Genomic DNA, 22816 nt, shown 5'->3' with positions numbered 1-22816 from the left:
ATAAACTTCTGCCTATAGAAGCAAGGTAGTAATGGGATCTCCGAATTGAAGACCTTGCAATTTGGTCCACTTCTTGAACCTCAACCATTTGTAGAATATTTCCTAGATATTATTAGTTTTAAACCAGCCCCTCATATGCGAGAGTTCTGATTAGTTACTGTAAGAGTGCGAGAGGAAGGCCAGGCAGGGCAGGGGTTAAACAGGGCCTGTTTGCCCAGTCAGCCCCACCCTGGTTCACCTGCAGCCAGCGTCAGGCCTGGAGGAGTATAAAAGGAGGGAAGCTAGCCCATTTGGGGGGTGATCAGCCAAGAGGTAGGAGCTGGCTCTGAGGCAGCAGGGTCCTAGCCAGAGCTGCCACCGGTTAGCCGCTAGAGGGCACAGCCTCAGGACCCTCCCCCAGGCACAAAGGGGGGAGCCCCTCCCCTGCTGGAGGGAAAACTAGATTCTCAGGGCCATACACCAAACTTATCCATTAGCCTCTCAGGTGTGGGTTGAAGACCCACATGCTGGACTCCAGGCCCCAGCAAGGGGCCTAGCCATTAGGCCACCCTGCCATCGGTGGGAACTGCTCACTTACCTTTTAAAAAAAATAATGCCCACTCACTACCACTATGATCATCTCATCTGACCTCCTACATAATAAAAGACAGGGAATTTCACCAAGTAATTACTTTTTGAAAGGCAATGTTTTGGGATGAGAAACAGCAGATTTCAGAAAGACAATCTTGATTTAAAACATCCGAGAAGTCACCACATCCCTTGACAAACTGTCCCTGGCACTACTACAAATATGCACCTTTTTTCCAGTGTCAATTTGTCTAACTTCACTCTCCAGTTACATTATCCTGATATGCCTTTGTCTGTAAAACTAAATTCCTAAATGGATGGATGATTCATGGGAGGGTACTTTAAAGGTCATGATGAAGTTACCTTATTGTGAGGCTTTGGGAGTCAGACATTAAAGCAGTTGTGCCACTACCTGTCTGAAACTCTGCAAGCCTTCAATGCTGTAGTAGCGTGTCCAACCAACCTCTGACTTTCACCAGCCGCTTTCTTTTGTGGAGTGACCTTAATGCCCTACCCCCAGCCCCATTCCCCCAAACCATCAGTTTCGTAGTTTGTCCCCCTCTTGCAGAACACTTCAGAAGATAAATTCAGTGCCCCCACCTTTTAAGAGGCAGTACTGAGTAGTTGCTATGCTGACACACATTTTAATCAAACACACTGAACCATTTTATAGTAAAACAAGTTTATAACACAAAAAGTCATAGGTATAAGTGATACCTAATGCAAAGAATAAAGACAGAATTCTCATAAAATCTCTCTTCCACATGGCTAACCAAACAGTTTGCCCAGGACCCTTCACAAACTGCTTAATTCCTTTTTCTCCTTGGCTGTGGCCACACTTGGCCAAAACTTTGAAATGGCCATGCAAATGGCCAGTCCGAAGATTACTAATGAGGCACTGAATTGAATATTCGGTGCCTCATTAGCACTAGGACACTTCCAGATGCGGTGGTTCAAAAGCACCACTTTCAAACACTTGCGGCTCCAGCACGGCTACACGGGGGTCCTTTTCAAAAGAACCTTGCACATTTCGAAATCCCCTTATTCCTCTCAGCTGTGGGGAATAAGGGGATTTTGAAATTTGCCAGGTCCTTTCAAAAAGGACCCATGTAGCCGCACCGAGCTGCGAGCGTTCAAAAGCAGCGCTTTTGAAGCGCCGCGGCTGGAAGCATCCTAATGCTAACGAGGTGCAGAATATTCAGTTCAGCGCCTCATTAGTAATCTTCAAAATGGCCATTTGCATGGCCATTTCAAAGTTTTGGCCAAGTGTGGCCACAGCCCATGTGTGAAGAGTGATAAAATATCTCCCTCCGCCCAATATATTCCGAAAGTTTGCTGATTTTATACTGACAGGCAAAAAGCAGGGGTGTCATTTTGAGGGGGAGGGGGCTTGAGAGTGCTATAGCCATCCCCCTGCTCCCCCCTCACCTCTGGAAGTCTGAACCCCTGAATTTCACAGTTGAGGGCCGCTTAAGAGCTGTGTCTGGTGCTTGGACATGTGCTTTTAACTGCAACAGAATTCATGCTGCTCTCAGCTTTGTCTTTGAGGCAGGGAGTTTGTTTATAAACAGAGGAAGGCAGAGTAATTAAGGCTGCATCTAGACTATGAGAAAAATTTGAAATTATTTATAATGATTTTCTAATTCTGGAATTTATAAGTTTGCTTTTGACCATCCTCACTTGACACTGTGCTCCCCACAAAGTTGAGTCATTGCTGCCACACATACGCTGGCTAACACTGACTATGGCAGTAGTGCATTGTGGGAAGCTATCACACAGTTCCCTCATCCCTGTAGCATTCTGGGTATGCTTGATGGTCTTGACCTCATCTTCCCCCACTGCATATTCATTATTCCTCTCCCGCTCCCTAGAAATAATGCAGAAGACACTCAAAATTAGAAGAAAGAATTTTTGGTTTCCCCACACATTATATTGCCAACACAGGTGCAGCAACTGTACTCCAACCGGCCATCCATCCCACCTCCCATTGTTGCCGAAATGTAATCCCTGAAAATAATGCAGGGGGAAGAATGTAGGAAGAAAGAATTTTTGGTTTCCCCCTTCATTATATTGGTAACACGCGTGGAGTGACTGTATTCTCAACTGGCCATCCATCCCACCTCCCATCATTGCCAAACTGTGGTCCCTGAAAATAATGCAGGGGCCCAGAATGTTTCTTACATTGAGAAGAATGTAGGAAGACAGAATTTTGGGTTTCCCCATACACTATATTGGTGTTGTGGAAAGTCTTAATGCAGGATCCCGGATGGTGCAGGAAAAAAAGAATTGTTGTTTTTTCCCCTGTGACAGCAAGCCCAGGTATGGGCCACAGGGGAGGTGTTGCTGGATGACCAGTTGAGCTGATTCTGCCCCATGGCAGCAGGAGCCAGCCCGTTAGCTGCTGGGGGAGACTTTTCCCCGGTGGGCACTGGCAAGCCCAGGTCTGGGTCAAGAGAGGGTGGTCACTGGATAACCAGTTGAAATAGTCCTCCTCCTTCGGCAGCAGAGTCTCTGGTATCTTAACCGCTGGGGGAGACTTCTCCACAGTGGCAGCAAAGGCCCCGCAACTTAACCGCCCAAGGAGACTTCCCCATGATCGTAGCAAAGCCCCCCGCATCTTAACTACCAGGGGAGACCTCCCCATGGCAGCAGCAAAGCCCTCTCGTTCCCAAACGACTGGCAGCACTGGCACCACCAAATGACAGGCACGTCCTTTTATTGGGTTGGGGGCTACCCACGTGATGTGGCTGAGCGCAGGAAATACCCAGACTGTATGGCACCTGTGGGGGAGAGAACGGGGTTCACATGCAAATGTAAACTGCTGAAAAGTTTCTCAGCATGCTATGCAAGCTTGACCCCCAGCACAGCCTTGTGAACACGTGGTATGGGGCTGGCACCAGGCAGTGCAAGAAAAAAAAAAGCAAGTATACAGACAGAGCCACAAACTCCCTGCAGGGGGTGTTTGAACAGGTACATGCAATCACAGCACTAACTGCATAGAATGAAAGAAGCCATTTCTCAGGCTGTCATAAACTAACATGAGCCCACAGGTAAAGGCTTGCTGCTCCCACTTGGAAATTCAGGCTTGTCCTGCTACTGGAGAGCAGTGGCCAGAGTGGAGCACTGAGAGGAGCATTAATGGGTTACATACAGGACACCTGTGGAGGCTAATAAATTCTCTTTTAAGACATGGCGCTTCCACACTTGCCTTCAATTGAACTTCTGAATTTGAGCTTGAAGCTATATCCATCAGGTAACACCGATTCTGTAATCTCGAGATTACTGCACCCAAAATCAAGCCCATAGAGTGAAGATGTAAATTTGAGCTAACTAAAGCAAATTTGACTTTATCTCGTAGTGTAGACACAGCCTAAGATTACAAACAGCTCATCACACAAATAATTGAGGTATCATATGGTTAGATGCTCATGAAAACATTGTCAGGTCTTCCACTTAAAAGACAGGAAACAAGGGGTAGAAATAAAGAGATAAGCAGAGAGGTGGCAAAATTGCAGATTATATAAAATTACTCAAAGTAGTAAAGTCCAAAGCTGACTGCAAAGCGTTACAAAGGGAACTCACAAAACTGGATGATCAGGCAACGTAGTGGCAGATGGAATTCAATGCTGACCACTGCAAAGTAATGTATATGGAAAAAAAATATAATCCCAACTATACAAATGACGGGATCTAAATTAGCTGTTACCACTTAAGATAGAAATCTTGGAATCATTGTGGATAGTTCCCTGAAAATATCTGCTCAACATTCATTGGCAATCTAAAAAGCATATTGGGAATCATTAGGAAACAAAGAGATAATAAAACAGAAGATATATTGTATCAAATATCAAAGTCCTGGCATGCCCACATATGCAATAATGCAGGCACCTCTCGTAGCCCCATTTTTATTCTTTTAAAGATATACTGGATTTGGAAAAAGCACGAAGAAGGGTAACAGAAATGATTGGGAGTAAGGAACACCTTATATAAAAAGAGATTAAAAAGACTGGGACTTTTCAGTTCAGAAAAGAAAGAATAATCTACAAAATCATGAATGGTGTGGAAAAAGTTGAATAAGGAAACATTATTTACTTCTCCACTAACAGAACACAAGAAAGTCATAATTCCAATGAACTTTATAGGCAGAAGATTTAAAACAAACAAAAACAAATCATTTGTTCGGGGTCATCCTGTAGAGCTCATTGCCAGAGAATGGTATAAAGGCCCAAATTATAACACGGCTCCAATAAGAACCAAGTAAGTTCAAGAAGGACAAGTTCATCAATGGCTACTAGCCGAAAAGGGCAGGTATGGTGCCCCATCCTCTGTTTTCGAGAAGTTGAGAATGGACCACTGGTGTGACTCAGTATGGGTATTCTGATGGTCTTATGCAGAACCCAGATCTGGGTCACAGCAGGGAGCAGATATGAGAGCCCTGCTCCCTTCCCAGAACTGAGATAGAGCCAAGAGTCAAAAGTATATTTTTTTCTCTCTCCACAGACTTAGTAATAAAGAAAAACTATACTTAATTTTTTTAATCCTAACCAGCATCCCTTAAGTGACTTGCCACAAGATGTCAGAATATGTTGGTATTAGAGCTTAGTGGATCTAATATTTAATTCATTTTCTTTCTTTTATAAAACAATTAGATTAGATACATTGCTCCTGTCAGCTAATTGCTAAGTTATCTGACAAAAACCAGAATTTTCATGTGTGTTAGTAGCTCCTGAAAGACGTAATGTGTGTGGGAGGAGAGATAACAGAGCCCCCAACCCCCTCTATTTTGCTGCTTGGCTTGTACTGTGCATGCTCAGTAACACTGCTAAAGCCACCATCTTCATTTTGCCCCCCATTATACTGCCCCTCCATTATCACGGCATACACAGCCACCCCCACTCAAGTCAGAGAATAAGTGGCTGTCTTGCCTCACTTACTCTGCATGGCTTTGTTTATGTGCTCTTTTTAGTCTGTAGTCTCACCTGTTTAATTTACCTAGGCGAATTTTGTTGGAACAGATGTGGTATAGACATTGCTTGACCAAATAAATTTTTAAAACATATTTCCAGCACATACACTGTATGTGTATGCACGATCAGTGGGGTATTATCAGGGTATCAGTTTTCCAGTGATATACTACATGCCATCTTTTTATATATAATTATTATATAATATAAAAGAATTATACACATGTGGCCCTAAGAGTGCCTCAGTGCCAGCCGATACACTACTGTCATATATATATATATAATGTATAATGACAATAGTGTATCAGTTGGCACTGAGGCACTCTTAGGCCCACATGTGCATAATTCTCTTTGCTAAATTAAATAGATCAACTTGGCTTCTTAAATATTCCAGTGTACAGCAGAGTAACCTCATAACGGTCTTGTGGTTTTGTTCTGGACCCATCCAATTTTTCAATATCCCTTTCTTACTTGTTTAGAATATAGCTGCAACATGCTTTTGTACATTAATACACCAGCTAAAATTAGAAAGGAAATCTTCTGCTCCCCGTAAAGGTTTAGATACTTACAAAAGTCTTTCAATTTAAAATTACTGACATGAATATGAACTGGATGAATAATGGCTAAAATCATCGCTAGCTGTTAGGAGAAAGAAAAGGTGTGTGAATCTGTTCCATCCTGCATTTTGTCATGGGCCTGGTAAACCTTCCCAGTCTTAGAAAGAAATCCGTATAGCTCAAAAGCTTGTCTCTCTCATCAACAGATTTTACTGTGTTCTACTGTCCTTTTGGCTCAGTGATGATCCTTATGAACTAGAAGCACATTAATAAAGGCTGGCGGGTAAGGAATACTCCTGCTGTTGTTAAATAAAGGAAGTTAGTACTATCATTCTAGTACCTTTCAAAAGCACCTTTAATTTCACAAAAGTATTCTAGCGGAATAAATGCTTATCGTACAGAAAATCTGCACGCATTTTTAGATACACTTTCTCAGTGGTCCAACAATATTTTGATATACTGATATCGAAATATGATGACCTTTCTCATTCATTGCAGGACTTTGTAAACAATTCCCCCAGATCTTTGAACACACTTTTGAGATTTTTTTTTTGGATCATGATGCAAGGACTTTGCTATTTCCTCTAAAATGATGAGGATCTGAGAGGTGTCTGCTTCCCGGAAACCCCATAAGGTGGTAACCCCCTAGCAAACTGTTTTGTAATGTACACAAGAGGAAGGCAGTCACTGGGTATCTCTTCTGGCACAACTCAAGATTAGTGCATGTGAAAGATAATCTGCAACAGCACACAGTCCAAACCCCATTCCCCAGGAATCCTGAGAAAGCAGAGCCTGTAGAGTCCAGCTCATGTCTCCTCTCTCAGTGCTTTGGATAGAATTACCAGGCATTGTAAGGCTAGGATCAGCAGCCAGCAAAACTGTCAAACGTTATATCAACACCTTGACTGAGGGAATACTTCCACTAGGTACAGCTCAATTTTGCAGTTTAGGAATTGTGTTAGATGTTCATAGCAAATGTGGACCACTGTGACCAGTGGTGCAAGTAAAATAAATTTCTTACCAGTATGGGTGGGGGAAGGGTAGAACTGATAAAGAGAGAGGGCCACATGACCGCCTCATGTGACTCTTTGTGACCTGCCCTCTCCCTGCCACTGGGCTCCCATGCTCTTCCCCTCCCAGTCTGATGTTCCTTGGGATGGGGGAGAAAGGCTGGGGGACAGTACAACCGGAGGAGCTGCTGGCAGTTCTGCTATTTTCCCTGTTCTGACCCTACCAGCAGGAAAAAGAACTAAAGCCACAGCTCAACCACCTGCCCTTCCTCAGAGCTAAAGAGCTTCTAACAGGGAAACATAATGAAAGATGCCTTTTATTAGTTTCAAATATTAATGGTTTTACCATTATTAGCATGTTAAAATGTCATTTGTAAAAGGCTAACTGAAATGAATGAAGACCCAGTTGTCATCACTAACCTTAAACTATGCTTTATGTCAAGTTCTTAGCTGAAAAGTGGCTCTGTACATAGAATTGCAGAGAACCATGTTTGTCATCCCCACATCAAGTGCGTTTCAGTTTACATTGGAAATATATAATTTTTAAACTGTCACCACAGCAAATGCAACCTGGGATCTGAAAAAAATCACTCCTTCTCTTTCATGCATCAATTCTGCAGACCAAACCGGGCCCTTAGTGACACCTGTCCAAAGCCATAGTCTTCAATGAGGTTACAGAGATGTAACTGATTGAATCTCCATGCATAATTTTGTTGTGTATGCAGACAGAACAATATCTACCTCACTCTTATGGACCTGTGCAAGCTCTGCAGAGCTGTCAAGAGTAAAAGGGAGTTTAAAATGTAAAGTAAGCAGGCATGAATGAACATACAAAGAACTGATTTGCTAAGAATTAATTTTTGCCATGTTCCTGCAGTCTCTTTTGAGAACAGCTGCATCATAACCATGGTTTCAAGTTGTATGTACTTAAATTCCTGGTGTTCCAGTAGTTACAACAACAAAGTAATCATGCAATTACTTCAGCTGAACTTTTAATCAGAGTATTGATTGGTTGTGTTAAGAATTCTGAAATCTCCATATTACATAAGAAAAAAAAATATTTTTACCCAAATAAAGAAAGTTCAAATATTTATAAGGCGGCAGTAGACGAAAAGAGAGAAATGCCAGCCTACAATAAGAGAGTGAAACATGATTTCACCTTAGAATAACCAAAAATGAAGTATAGCACATAAAGCTAGCCAGCATTACAAATGGTCAAATTGGCTTATACATATACCACTGTAGCAATAAAGTCAAAATTCAATGTTATAAAGGTTCTTTCATATAGTAGTGCAGCTACACTTGCATTCCTCTTTCAAAAGAGGTATGCAAATGAGGTAAATGGAAAATGCAAATTAGGTATAAATTTGCACATTTGGCACCTCATTTGCCTATTCTTATTTTAAAAGAGCTTCTTTCGAAAGAAGAAAGCCAGTGTAGATGCTGTTCTTTCAAAAGTAAACCCATCTTCGAAATAATCCTTCTTCCCTTTATTTAACGGAAAGATTTTTTTTATTATTATTATTATTTATTATTATCATTATTTTGAAGATAGGGTTTACTTTCAAAAAGCAGCATCTACACTGACTTTCTTCTTTCGAAAGCAGCTCTTTTGAAATAAGGATATGCAAATGGTGTCGAATATGCAAATTTATACATCATTTGCATACCTCTTTCTAAAGACGAATGCAAGTGTAGGCGCAACCTAAGAATTTACCATCCTTCCCCTGAAGAGGGAAAAAGTGTTTACCATCTTTAGGGAAAAAGCTTATCACACAGGTGGTCATTTTTGTTCTGGTTATACCACAAGGAGAAAAATACAACAATTATAATATAAAAATACTGAAGGTAATTCAACTGTTGTTGGTAGTGGAACATAACCAATTTGTTATGCCATACTATTTCATAAAACTTCTTCTGTCAGAGGGCCATAAATGAGTGTACAAGTGATTTATACACTTCTGGGTAATGATTTTCACATGCTGTTTTATTTCTGAAAATATACATGCTATATACTATTACATTTATTCTCTATAGTATCAGATAGATTTATATTTTTATCATAACACTGTATTATATTCCAACTGAATCAACACAGAGCACAAAGTAGTTCCCTTATCATACTACTTGCAAAGACCAATGGTAACTGGACAATGATTTCATTCCACATTACCCATAATATATTAATAATAAAATTCTCTTTTTAATTTAAAAGTCATATCACACATTGTTCATCCTTTTTTAAGCTCCTCTCGGTTCCAGAAAGCAACATTTCACAGACGCAAAATAACATCTGTCAAGTATCAGAGATGTAGTCATGTCGTCTGTATCTGCGAAAACAACGAGAAGTCCTATGGTACCTTACAGACCAAGAGATTTTTTGGAGCATAAGCTCTTGTGGGCAGACCCACTTCGTCAGATGAATCACCATGAAAGCTTATGGTCCAATAAATCTCTTAAAATAACATCTGGCAACTTCAGGATCTTTTAGGTTGAACTGCTAATGTTGAAATACAACAGACTATAGAAATTTGAAATTCTATGACAAAAGCATGAGTGACTTGTATAGCTATCATACCAAAGTCTGACACCAATCCACAAGCCAAAAAAGTAATCCTTGCCCCTCTTCTTTGACCATCCAAATCTGATAGCTGCAGGTCCGACTACTTTTGGAACTAGAATTGCTGAAGAAAATCTCGGCTATTCTTGGAGAAATGCGGGGTCACTTGAAAGTGTAAATTGACAAAGTGATGTAAAGTGGTGAAAGCTCCAAAAAGCTAGAATCTACTTCTGCAGTCGAAAAGTGGCCTAACCTCACACAACACATACCTGCCAAAATGCAAGATGTGTAACACATTACACAGAAAATGCAAAATGTCAGATACTTATGACACTGTAATGACTTCAGCTGAACTTTCCAAAGTTCCAGTGATGTCAACAAACAGTAGAATAGCATTATAAAGGGCACTGCAATCAATAGTTGCCAGACTTTCATTATCTTCATTATCAGTATCTTTGACTCTTGTGAAGTTTTAATAAATCTGCAAGAAATGCATTACCTGTTGGACAGCAATGTGTTGATGACATAAAAACAGATTAAGGATGTCTATGATCTTGACGAGAAGTGTGATGGTAATACTCAATTTAGGGAGGACTTAATTGAGTGTTCAGCTAGATTAGCTTCAGTGGAAAAGAAAGAAATATAGCTTCTGTTGGTACATATTATAAAGGGCTGCTTTCTGAATAAGGTGGATGGTTTTGTGAGCAGTGGACAAAGTCCTTCTACCCAGGAGGGCCTCATCATTCAGTTATACAATCCTAAACCACACTTCATCAGAAGGTATCCTCTGAAGTCTCAGAATTGCTTTGGATAGCACAGCTGAATTCCTGCTGCATACTTCAGATGTACTTGGGATAATAGCACAATCTTTACTCTTACAAAGCCAGTATTTATCTAGAGTGTTAACTAAAATTCCAGTTTCTTCCCCAAAACAAGAATTTATTTTCTTATCTGTGGGTAAAGATTATCTTTTTAAACAGTGACCAGCGTACTTGCCCCTCTCAGAGTCTTTCCATGAATCTCTACGTATTTTACAGGTATTAATGTATTTAGCCACACATCTATGAAGAAGATATTCTTATTTTACAGAAGTGAAAATTGAGACACAGAACTATTAAGTGACTTGTGCATAAGAAAGTCCAAGGCAAAATAAAGATTAATCCCTGATTAATAATTAAATTGTGTGTAGCTTTTCTGATTAAGAGAATATAACAGATTTATCCATTGTTCAGAATGAAATATTTTATCACAAATAATGTTTAAAGTATACTCCAAAATATGAGCAAGTTAGAGAGTCTTCTGCTATTATTCCAATCAGAAAATATTCTTTCGAACATTTCAGAATAAGTAAAAGAATGGTTTATTTATAATGGATATTGATAAAGTTACCTGTTTTCTTCACTTTAGGAAAAAATATTTAAAAGAAACATTCATGTTTTGAATCCATAATTTTCTTAGAATCAATTGATTATGTTAGCGATTACCTTCATATATAATATTAAATATCACAGCTCTTTTACAAAGAAATGAAATAAAAGCAGACTTCACCCTCAACCACAGCACCATGTCATTGTTCTCAGAACACCGAAAACACATGTTGTCTCAATTTCTTTATCACAGATAATTCACAATTTTGAGACCTGTGAGAATTCAAGTTATTAATATTACCTATGCAAACTGAAATACATGACACATCTTTTAAGTCAAGTGATGAAAAAGCCTTGACAAGTGCTGGCTGATTTGAGGAACAAAAAGTAAAGTAACCTTCAATACTCTATGGTATCACTACAAAAAGAAGAAAGGAAACAATTCTTTTAAAAACGTTAATGGCTTACTGATCCATTTGAACAAAAAACCCAAATATTTAAAATATTTTACCTAGCAGAATTTTTCTTTATTTTCTCGTCAATATCACTGAGTATTTGTTGAAACTCCAGGTCACCAGGAAGAATGTTTAACAAACAATCTAAGTTGGAAGAGTCAAGAGAATATTCACCTCCCCACTCCATTTCCAGACCCTGAAATAAATGGAAAAGAAATAGCAAATATAAAAACAAGTAGGATAAACAGAATGAAAAAAGTCGGGTTTCTTTTAAATATTGAAGCACATGCAATTTTTAGTTTTATGAAGTTATGTTTAGATTAAAAAGGTATACGTATTTATAATGGTAACATTAAACCAGTGGAAAATATACTTGCTTTTGTATGACATCCTATCGAGGAACGGCTTGCAGTTGTTCATTAGTAATCCACAGTTTAGCCAAAACAAAATGAATTAATATTTTCCAAATACTAACATAATTACTCTTTACAATACAACTTTGAGATACAGATGTTTGTAACCATTCTGCTTAAAAGAACTCAGTATTACAACTAAAAAGTTTTTGTTCTTATAGTATATAGACTAGCACGGCTCCCTCTCTGTTACTATCAGAAAATTAGTGTTAGTGCCTGTAGGTGAACGTTGACATTTTGAAATGACGATCAGTGCACTTGCCACATGCACACACATTTTTATCCAATTACCTCCAAGCATTTTACAAAACAGTAGTAGCAATTAACTCCACCATGAAGCCTCTGGGGGTTCCATGTCAGCCCCAAGCCTGGATAAAGGAGGAGGGTCAGATGAGTGTCGATGCATTGATTGTGAAACAACAATATGAATGAAATCTGATGCCAGTAGGACTCACTGATAAAAGATGCCAGTTCAGATGTCGCCCAGATAAACAAGGTCCACAGCACCAATCAAGCGATCAGGGTTGGGTTGATAAGCTGGCTACAGGAAGAAAATTACAACGAACACACATACTATCAACTGGAACGTGGAATGTCTGAACACTGTGGATGATTGGAAAGTTGAGCTGCTTCGAAAGGAGATGGAGATACACAGATGCGATCTACTTGGACTGGCGGAGATGTGCTGGACAGCATTGGGAGAGATGTGCGGTTGTGAAGTGATTTGGTCAGGGACCAAAATGAAGCATGAGGAAGGAGTCAGATTCCTTCTTAGCAAAAGAGCTAGAGGAGCATTGTTCGGATACAAAACCAGTGAGTGCAAGCATGATGGTAGCGAGATTTGAAGCAAAACTATTCAACATCTCAGTCACTCAGGTGTATGCACCCACATCAGACAGTATGGAGGAAGAGATCGAGCTATTAAAGACTTGACAAAGATGCTGGAGGAGATACCGAGGAAAGATGTGTTGATCATTACAACAGATTGGAATGCGAAGGCCAGAACAGGTAACGACGCTTAGAGTGTCATGGGAAGGTTTGGATATGGAGAAAGAAACAAAAAAGGTGAGAACCTACTAGAGTTTGCTATGGAGCATGAGGTGGTGATCTGCAACACAAAAGAGTCCAACGAAAGGACTGTAGGAAGTGGACATGGCAATTGAATGACGGGAAGTCCAAGAACATAATAAATACAATCTTGATAAGAACATCAGTATCATCAGTACAGCACTAAGACTGACAGAGAAAGCTAATTGAGAGAAAAAGAACATCAACAATTGGTTGTTGCTGATGAGTAGAAGCTATTACCTGAAAATACACATGTTCCTAAACCTCAGCTTATATATGCAGTTAATTAAAACAGTACAAAATAAAAACCAAACAAAAACAAACAAACCAACCCTCCAGCAAACAGGATATTAGGATATATTTCAAAATGCTAAGGAAGAACGATTTCCAGTTTTGATTAACTTACATGTTTCATTTCCACACATTATCCACTTACCCGTACATGTACTCAACCAATCATAGGTATGTTTACCTTTGAAGCAGGGCATTATGAGCTCGTCTATCTTACCAATGTCTAACTATCATCCAGAAGAATAAAGATGCATGCTTTGCAACCAACCATGAATAAACACTAATCCCACAACAAAGAAAGTAAAAATGTGAAATTCCTAGTAAGTAGTAAATTTGATGGCAAATTAATAATACAGCAAAGGCTTTTATATCTGGCATCCACAGGACCAGAAGTTTTCCAGATAATCAAACACACTGGATGATCGAGAGGTGGGAGAGCAGAGGAGCCTGCTGACTGCATTCATGCACAGCATGGAGGGGTACAGAAGGAGTTGGTCTCTGTCAGCCTTTGGGGGCAGCTGGGGTGGAAAGGCAGGTCCCAGCGAGACATGGCCAGGAGGGCAAAGGTGAGTGGTGCCTCCTGTGTAACCATGAACTCCTGAACTGTGGGGCCTGCAGCCAGGGCTGCTCAGACATGCTGGGCCAAGGTGGAGGGCATGGGGAGGCCCAGGGCAGCCTGTCTCTTCCTGCAGCCACTGCTTGTCCATGCTCCCAGGAGACATGTCATCTCCGGATGCACTGAGGAGACTTCCCCCCTGCATAGGCCCATCCCAGGCAACAGTGGGCAAATGGGTTCCTGCATTCACTGCCCCACTGTCACTCTTCCAGCAACTGCATTCCCCCTTCCCTCCATGCATGTGCCTGGGGACCCCGCTCCCTGACCCTCATTTCCAAGCCCTTCTCCCTGACCGCCCCAAAACGCTAGTACCAGGAGCGCGCCACCGTCATCCACAACACCTGTGCTTGGGGCCCTGTTGTGACCCATCCCTCAAGCTCACGTGGCCAGTGCCCTGTTCCCATCCCACCCAACACATGCCTGGGTTCTGCTCTGTTTCCTTCTGTGTGGCATCTGAGAGCAGCTGTCAGGCTCCTCCACTCTCTCTGTCCTCCCACCTGGTGTCAGCTGAGCAGAGAGAAGTGGCATCAGGACAGGGGTTTGTTTACAAAGAATAAGCGATGCCCCACCTCAGTGCCTCCTTCCTTGCTGCATGTGAGTGCAGCTGGCAGACTCCTCTGTCTCCCTCCTGGCGTCCCCTGACCAGATCTACTCAGCTCTCAGTTATGCTGGTTATTTGAGAGTGCCAGTTACTCAAATACCGGTTAAACAAGAGTTTACTGTATTTGTATGATAAGCTTTCCATGGACAAAGACCAGCTTCATTGGATGCACGAGTCTTTGCCCACAAAAAAGATTATGCTCCAAAATATATGTTAGTTTACAAGGTGCCCCAAGACTTCTTGTTGTTTTTGAAGATACAGGCTAACTTGGCTAGCCCTCTGATACTTGTATTGAGCTACAGAATCACAGGGCTGAAAGGGACCTCAGGAGGTCATCTAGTCCAGCCCCCTGCTTCAAGCAGGATCAACCCCCACTAAGTCATCCCAGCCAAGACCTTGTCCAGCCGGGACTTTAAAACCTCAAGGGATGGAGAATCCACCACCTCTCTAGGCAATGCATTCCAATGCTTCACCACCCTCCTGGTGAAGTAGTTTTTCCTAATATCTAACCTACACCTCTCCCTCTTCAACTTCATACCATTACTCCCTGTTCTGCCATCTGACACCACTCAGAACAGTTTCTCACCCTCTGTTTTAGAGCTCCACTTCAGGAAGTTGAAGGCTGCTATTAAATCACCTCTTAAGTCTTCTCTTCTGTAAACTAAACAAGCCCAAATCCCTCAGCCTATCCTCATAGGTCTTGTGCTCCAGACCCTTAATCATTTTTTTTGCCCTTCGCTGAACCTGGTCCAGCAAATCCACATCCTTTTTACACTGGGAGGTCCAAAACTGGACACAATATTCCAGATGTGGCCTCACCAGTGCTGAATAAAGAGGAATAACTACTTCTCTAGATCTGCTCAAAATGCTCCTCCTAATGCACCCTAGTATGCCGTTAGCCTTCTTGGCTACAAGGGCACACTGTTTACTCATATCCAGCCTTTCATCCACCATAACCCCTAAGTCCCTTTCCATCGTACTGCTGCTGAGCCAGTCGGTCCCCAACCTGTAACAATGCTTGGGATTCTTCCACCCCAAGTGCAGGACTCTACACTTCTCCTTATTGAACCACATCAGATTTCTTTTGGCCCAGTCCTCCAATTTATCCAGGTCCTTCTGGATTCTCTCTCTACCCGCCAACAAATCTACCTCTCCCCCTAGTTTTGTGTCATCCGCAAACTTGCTGAGGGTGCAATCGGGTCCCTCATCCAGGTCATCGATAAAGATGTTGAATAACACCAGCCCCACAAGCGAACCTTCCGGCACTCCGCTTGAAACAGACCGCCATCCAGATATTGAGCCATTGACCACTACCCATTGGGCCCGACCATCAAGCCAGCTTTCTAGCCATCTTATAGTCCAAGGATCCAATCCATATTTCCTTAACTTATGGACAAGAATGTGGTGGGAGACCATATCAAAAGCCTTGCTCAAGTCAAGGGATATCATATCCACTGACTTCCCCACGTCCACAGAGCTTGTTACCTCCTCATAGAAGCTAATCAGATTGGTCAGGCAGGACTTGCCCCTGGTGAATCCACGTTGGCCACTTTTGATCTCTTTCCCCTCTTCCAAGTGCTCCAAAACGGATTCCTTGAGGATTCTCTCCATTATTTTCCCAGGGATTGAAGTAAGGCTGATGGGTCTATAGTTCCTTGGATTATTGTTCTTTCCTTTTTTAAAGATGGGCACTACATTTGCCTTCTTCCAGTCACCCGGTATCTCCCCCGATCTCCAAGCGTCTTCAAGGATAATGGCCAAAGGTTCAGCAACGACCTCTGCCAATTCCCTCAGTACCCTGGGGTGCATTAAATCCAGACCCATGGACTTGTGCATATCTAGTTTTTCTAGATAGCTCAGAACTTGTTCCTTCCCCACAGATGGCTGCCCTCCACCCTCCCATACTGCATCGTCTAGGACTGTCATGTGGAAGTTCACTTTGTCTGTGAAGACTGAGGGGAAAAAAAAGCATTGAGTACTTCAGCTTTTCCTGCATCATCTGTCACTAGGTTACCTCCCTCATCCAGTAATGGCCCCACACCTTCTCTGATAACCTGTTTATTATTCACATGCCTGTAGAAACCCTTCTTGTTGCTCTTCACATCCCTTGCCAGCTGCAGTTCCAATTGTGCTTTCGCTTTCCTGATTACTGCCCGGCATTCTCCTCCTTAGTCAACTGTCCATGTTTCCATTTCTTGTATGTATCCTTTTTGAATTTAAGCTGACTAAGGATTTCCCTGTTAAGCCAAGCTGGTTGCCTACCATGTTTGCATTTCTTACTAAGCAGCAGGATTGTTTGTTCCTGTGCCTTCAGTAAGACTTCTTTAAAGATACGACAATATAAATACAATACAAATATAAACGGAATATCAATAAGTAAAATCAGTAAGTAAAACACACATGAATTTTCAGAAGCCTTCCTCATCCATTGCTATTTTTGAGCACTTGGCAACTTATCTTCCAATGATCAGCTGCACATGAACTATTCACTTCCTCAGTGGTTGGCCCCTACTGCGACGACTGACCACTGTTCCTTCAGTGACTATTATGGCACCATTTCCATCTCTACCACTGATGTGACCAAAGTACACCATTTGTCCCTGTTTATTTCTGACTGCAGGATCTTTTCTCCAATATTTCTGAAATAAGCATTCATCTTATTTTCCCACATGTGAAATACAGAAGTGTCTTCATCAAAATCACAGACTAAAGAGAGCATACGCATGTGAAAACATGCATATTTTGGTGACAGGATCTTTTATAAATTTGTGTTTTATCTGTCTTTTTTTATTAAGACAGATATTTTATGTAGCAAGCTCAGAAATCAGCAAGTGAAATCTTAAAAATCAATATGATTTATATTGTATAGAAAAGCTAAATTTCATAGTGACGTCCCATGAAATCTTAAACATCTGAACCTAGGTTATATTTATACAATAAGGCCAAGATTAGAGTATATCAAAGAATTATTTATCATGGTGACTGTGATTCTTCGCAAGAATGGCTCTACAAACTGTGACAAAGTCAGTTCTGACAGATATGGAAGCCCCTAAATGATGAAGTCTCTGTTTCCTGTATGCTAAAAAAGGGTGAGCTTGGCTTAACTAGACACACCTGAGGCCAGCTAAGGGTTGCTAACAATCTTTAAAAACTCCTGACAAGGGAGAGAAGGTTAGGTTTCAGAGACAAGTTGCAGCAAAGTGCAGTAGCAGCAGCGGCAGGAGCAGGAAGAAAAGGTATCCTTTGGATGGAACACAATTGCTTTCCCTATGTGGAAAGAAACTAATGTAACAGCAGTCTGAGAGGAGGACTGTCAGGTAGGTGCCAGTGTAGTAGCGCAAAATGCTGGAGAGGGGTGCAGGGAAAAGCATTTCTAGTTTGTTAAGTGCAGCCAGCATCTTCCCATTCCTCCTACCCAGTGTTTCACATTTGTGCATGTCCATGTCCTCCTCAGTCTTCATTGCTCTGAAGGCTGCTTAGGTGCTGCACATACCTCAGCACAACGTATAAGGTGCTCACAGTACTTGCCACAACAGTTTGAAGGTGGACAAGTTCCATGCTACTCTTGACGTGGTGGCTGCAGATACCCAGGGGGAAAAAAAAGATGGTGTGAAAACACACTTTCGCCATTGCTTTCCAAAGGGAGGTGAAGGAGGTAAGTGCACTATGGGAGGCTGACAATGCATACCCAGAACCACCCAAAGCACAATACAAAGAGTGAATAAGAATGGACTCCTACCACAGAAGGGACTTGAAGGATTTCCAGAGATATATCAGAAGTAAACTTTTGACATCTAGAATTTATTTCATGGCCAAGCAAGGTTGCATGGATTTGTTCAGAGGTTGGATAAAGTGTTATACACATAAAGACAAAGCAGTCTGAGGGGGGAAAAAAAAGCATTCTGCAGGCAAGAGAGTATGGTCACAAACATGCACCACACTTTTGTATGGATTATATAGAGCCAGCCCCTGGATGAAAGGTATCTTCTTCCTGAACATGCAGCTTTATTTCCCCTTTATCATCAGACTCAGTGACTGAAATCAACTTTATTTGCTTTCTCGGATTGTCCCAACTTTATCTCAATGGCTACGTCTACACGTGAAGCCAACATCGAAATAGCTTATTTCGATGTAGCAACTATTTCGATGAATAACGTCTACACGTCCTCCAGGGCTGGCAACGTCGATGTTCAATTTCGACGTTGCGCGGCACCACATCGAAATAGGCGCTGCGAGGGTACGTCTACACGCCAAAGTAGCACACATCGAAATAAGGGTGCCAGGCACAGCTGCAGACAGGGTCACAGGGCGGACTCAACAGCAAGCCGCTCCCTTAAAGGGCCCCTCCCAGACACAGTTGCACTAAACAACACAAGATACACAGAGCCAACAACTGGTTGCAGACCCTGTGCCTGCAGCATGGATCCCCAGCTGCCGCAGCAGCAGCCAGAAGCCCTGGGCTAAGGGCTGCTGCCCACGGTGACCATACAGCCCTGCAGGGGCTGGAGAGAGAGCATCTCTCAACCCCCCAGCTGATGGCCGCCATGGAGGACCAGGCAATTTCGATGTTGCGGGACGCGGATTGTCTACACGGTCCCTACTTCGACGTTGAACGTCGAAGTAGGGCGCTATTTCGATCCCCTCATGAGGTTAGCGACTTCGACGTCTAGCCGCCTAACGTCGAAGTTAACTTCGAAATAGCGCCTGACGCGTGTAGCCGCGACGGGCGCTATTTCGAAGTTAGTGCCGCTACTTCGAAGTAGCGTGCACGTGTAAACACAGCTAATGTGAGACTGAATTGGTTAGGTAAATTTGATTCATGCAAGGATTGCACTTTTGTGTTCAACCAATCCAGTCAGTTTGTTCAACTCTTATTGTATATCAGTTACACACATAGTAATTCTCGCATAACGTTCTCAGGTTTTTGTGCATCTTGGCATACAAATACCTAAATAATTAAAAAAAATAATCAAAGTAACTGTTTAATCAAGCATTACATATGCACTTTCTGAAGTTCTTCTAGGATTACCCAACAGTGTAACCCATGCAGATAGCATTCAATTCTACAGATAATTTAGGCTGTGTCTACATGGGAGCCCATCATCGAAAGAGTAAAAGCGAAAGCCAGAAATCAATATACTGGCTTTTGAAAGAACACGACCACAAGGCAAATGCCGATCACAGTTCTGACCCACTCCTTCAAAAGGCCCTGTCCCATAATTTCAAAAGAGTCCACACGTGTACGAATGCTCTTTCAAAAGAATTATAGAATACTGGGACTGGAAGGGACCTCAAGAGGCCATCGAGTCCAGCCCCCTGCCCCAATGGGAGGACCAAGTACTGTCTAAACCATCCCTGATAGACATCTATTTAACCTGTTCTTAAATATCTCCAGCGATGGAGATTCCACAACGTCCCTTGGCAATTTATTCCACTGTTTGACCACCCTGACAGTTAGGAACTTTTTCCTACTGTTCAACCTAAACTTCCCTTGCTGCAGCTTAAGTCTATTGTCTCTTGTTGTATCCTCAGAGGCCAAAAAGAACAAGTTTTCTCCCTCTTCCTTATGACACCCTTTTAGATACCTGAAAACTGCTATCATCAATCTTCTCTTTCCCAAACTAAACAAGCCCAATTCTTTCAGCTGTTCTTCAGAGGTCACATTCTCTAGACCTTTAATCATTCCTGTTGCTCTTTTCTGGACCCTCTCTAATTTCTCCACATCTTTCTTGAACTGCAGTGCCCAGAACTGGACACAATACTCCAGCTGAGGCCTAACCAGCGCAGAGTAGAGCAGAAGAATGACTTCTCGTGTCTTGTTCACAACACACCTGTTAATGCATCCCAGAATCACGTTTGCTTTTTTTTGCAACAACATTACACTGTTGACTAATGTTTAGCTTGTGGTCCACCATAACCCCTAGATCCCTTTCTGCTGTGGTCATTCCTAGACAGTCTCTTCCCATTCCATATGTGTGAAACAGATTGTTCCTTCCCAAGTGGAGCACTTTGCATTTGTCCTTATTAAACTTCAGTTTACCTCAGACCATTTCTCCAATTTATCCAGATCATTTTGAATTATGACCCTATCCTCCAAAGCAGTTGCAGCCCCTCTCAGCTTGGTATCATCTGCAAACTCAATAAGCGCACTTTCTATGCCAATATCTAAATCGTTGATGAAGGTATGGAACAGAACCGGTCCTAACACAGACCCCTGGGGAACTCCAATTGTTATACTTTTCCAGCAGGATTGACAACCATTAAGAAGGGAGGTGAAGATGCTGCGGATGGGGTCGCATGGCCGCCAAGGCCTTCCAGGGCCTGCAGCCAGCTGCTGCCTCAAAGAGCCCCTCTCCAGTTCCCCTACCCTGCACTAGCCCAGGCCTGCCAAGCTGCCAGGAGCAACGCAGAACCCCAGCGCAGCAGCACTCTAGCTGATGACTCCCTGCTACTCACACTGGATGCAGACATCATGGGCACTGTTGCCCACATTGTCTGCACAGTCACCACAGCCGCCCTCCTCCTCTTTGGGAGACAGAACAGCCCCCCCCTGGGGACACGGAGTCCACACAGCCTGCCCCCTGGTACCCCGGTGCCTGTGGAGCCACTCCAGCAGCATGGACTGGTGGGAGTGACTGGTTCTGCGGCAAAGGGATGATGGCGCCTGGTTCTGGAACTTTCACGAGCCAGGATGCCTTCCAGGAGCTGCGTTACTGGCTGGCACCTGTATTGAGGCATCAGGACACCACCATGTGGCCTGCACTCCCCCTCGAGAAGCAAGTTGCAATTGCGGTATGGAAACTGGCCACCCCAGACTCCTACCGCTCAGTGGGCTACCAGTTCGGGTGGGCAAGGCCACTGATGGAGCAGTGCTCTTTGAGGTAAGTCAGGCCCAGGGCACACTCCCACCAGGGGAAGGGGGCTTATGGGCACAGGGACCCTTTGGGGGTCACCGGCCTAGGGGCGCCAGGAGGGGGTAGGTGGCTGGGAACACCCTGCCACACCCTCATGAGAGGGCATGGCCTCCCTCCCATCAGGTTGTCCATGCCCTAAACGCCATGCACCGGGTCATGTGCATCAGGGACCTGGATGACATCAAGGGTTTCTCCTCATTGGGGCTCCCCAAACTGCTTTGCTGCCCTAGATGGGATGCACATCCCCATCCGCACCCCACCACACAGCGCCGGCCGCTATATCAATTGGAAGGGCTACCACTCGGTGGTCCTCCAGGCCCTGGTGGACCACAAAGGCCGGTTCATGGACATCTACATGGGCTGGTCGGGGCGAACCCATGATGCCAGGGTCTTCTGCAAGTCCAGCCTGTGCCAGCATATGGAGGCTGGCACCTTCAGCCCCCAGCGGGAGATGCTGGTTGCGGACACCACTATGCCGCTATTCATACCTGCAGCTGCAGCATACCTTCTACTGCTGTGGCTGATAGAGCCCTATACTGGCCACCTCAACCTCAACCAGGCCCAGCACGTGGTCAAGCGAGCCTTTGGATGCCTCAAAGGGCAGTGGTAATGTCTTCTTGCCCATCTTGAGGTGGGGGTGCACAATGTCTCACAAGTGGTGGACGCCTGCTGCATATTCCACAACATTGTGAAGGGCAAGAGGGATGCCTACATCCAGGGGTGGGCAGCTGAGGCCACCAGGGGGTTTGGGCAGTCGGCCCCTGCCACCAGCTGCCAGGCAAACCGCAATGGTGTCTGGATCTGGGAGGCCGTTCACGTAAGTCTTGCCCCAGGGCTGCAGTGACCCTTGGATGCCCACCCCTCCCCCCTTACATACAATCCCCAACACCAAGTGCACTGCTGCCACCACCACCACCACCCCCACCATGCCACCACAGCACATGGGCACTGGTGCACAATAAAAACCTTTATCAACAATAAACCATAAAAAACTGTTATAAAATGTCCAACTATTTACAATGTGGGTGGGAGGACACTCCTGTATGTTGTGGGGCGGGGGTGCCTGAATTTGGAGGAGTGGGGGGAGGGGGACCAGAACTGGGAGAGTCACTCAGGCAAGGGGGTTGTCGGCCAAGAGCCTCGCCAGCCCTGGGAGTGGGTGCCACGGTGGAGCCGGGATGGGACAGGGAGCACCGGAAAGTAGGCACGTGGTGGGACTGCAGAGGGGAACACTGGTGGGGGTGGGGTGGAGGACCCTGGGTGGGGAGTCGAGGGCCAGGAGCCAGGCTTGCTGCAGGAGCCCTCGCTTGCTGCTCCTGAAAGGGGAGATAGATAGCATGTCAGTCTCCAGCAGGACCTCACCCCCCCATTCTCCCCCGAGGCCCCACCTCCCCCAAGCCCCCTGGGGCCTGGCAATGGTGGGCATAGCATCC

The 22816-nt window shown here is 43.7% G+C and overlaps 1 protein-coding gene across 5 annotated transcripts in view; it reads right to left on the bottom strand.

Annotated features, from left to right (window-relative positions):
• KIAA0825 (KIAA0825 ortholog) overlaps nt 1-22816 on the bottom strand; it is a 393823-nt gene that overhangs the window by 339265 nt on the left and 31742 nt on the right. For all 5 annotated transcript variants that reach the window (XM_074995322.1, XM_074995323.1, XM_074995321.1 and 2 more), the window contains one exon: nt 11537-11676. In XM_074995322.1, coding sequence (XP_074851423.1) covers nt 11537-11667 — 131 coding nt within the window. In that variant the 5' untranslated portion in view covers nt 11668-11676. The remainder of the gene's footprint in view (nt 1-11536; nt 11677-22816) is intronic.

Source organism: Carettochelys insculpta, chromosome 5, assembly GCF_033958435.1.
Source record: "Carettochelys insculpta isolate YL-2023 chromosome 5, ASM3395843v1, whole genome shotgun sequence".
NCBI classification, from domain to species: Eukaryota; Metazoa; Chordata; order Testudines; family Carettochelyidae; genus Carettochelys; species Carettochelys insculpta.
Note: the sequence above shows the minus strand (reverse complement) of the source record. Positions and strands in the feature narration are given on the sequence as shown.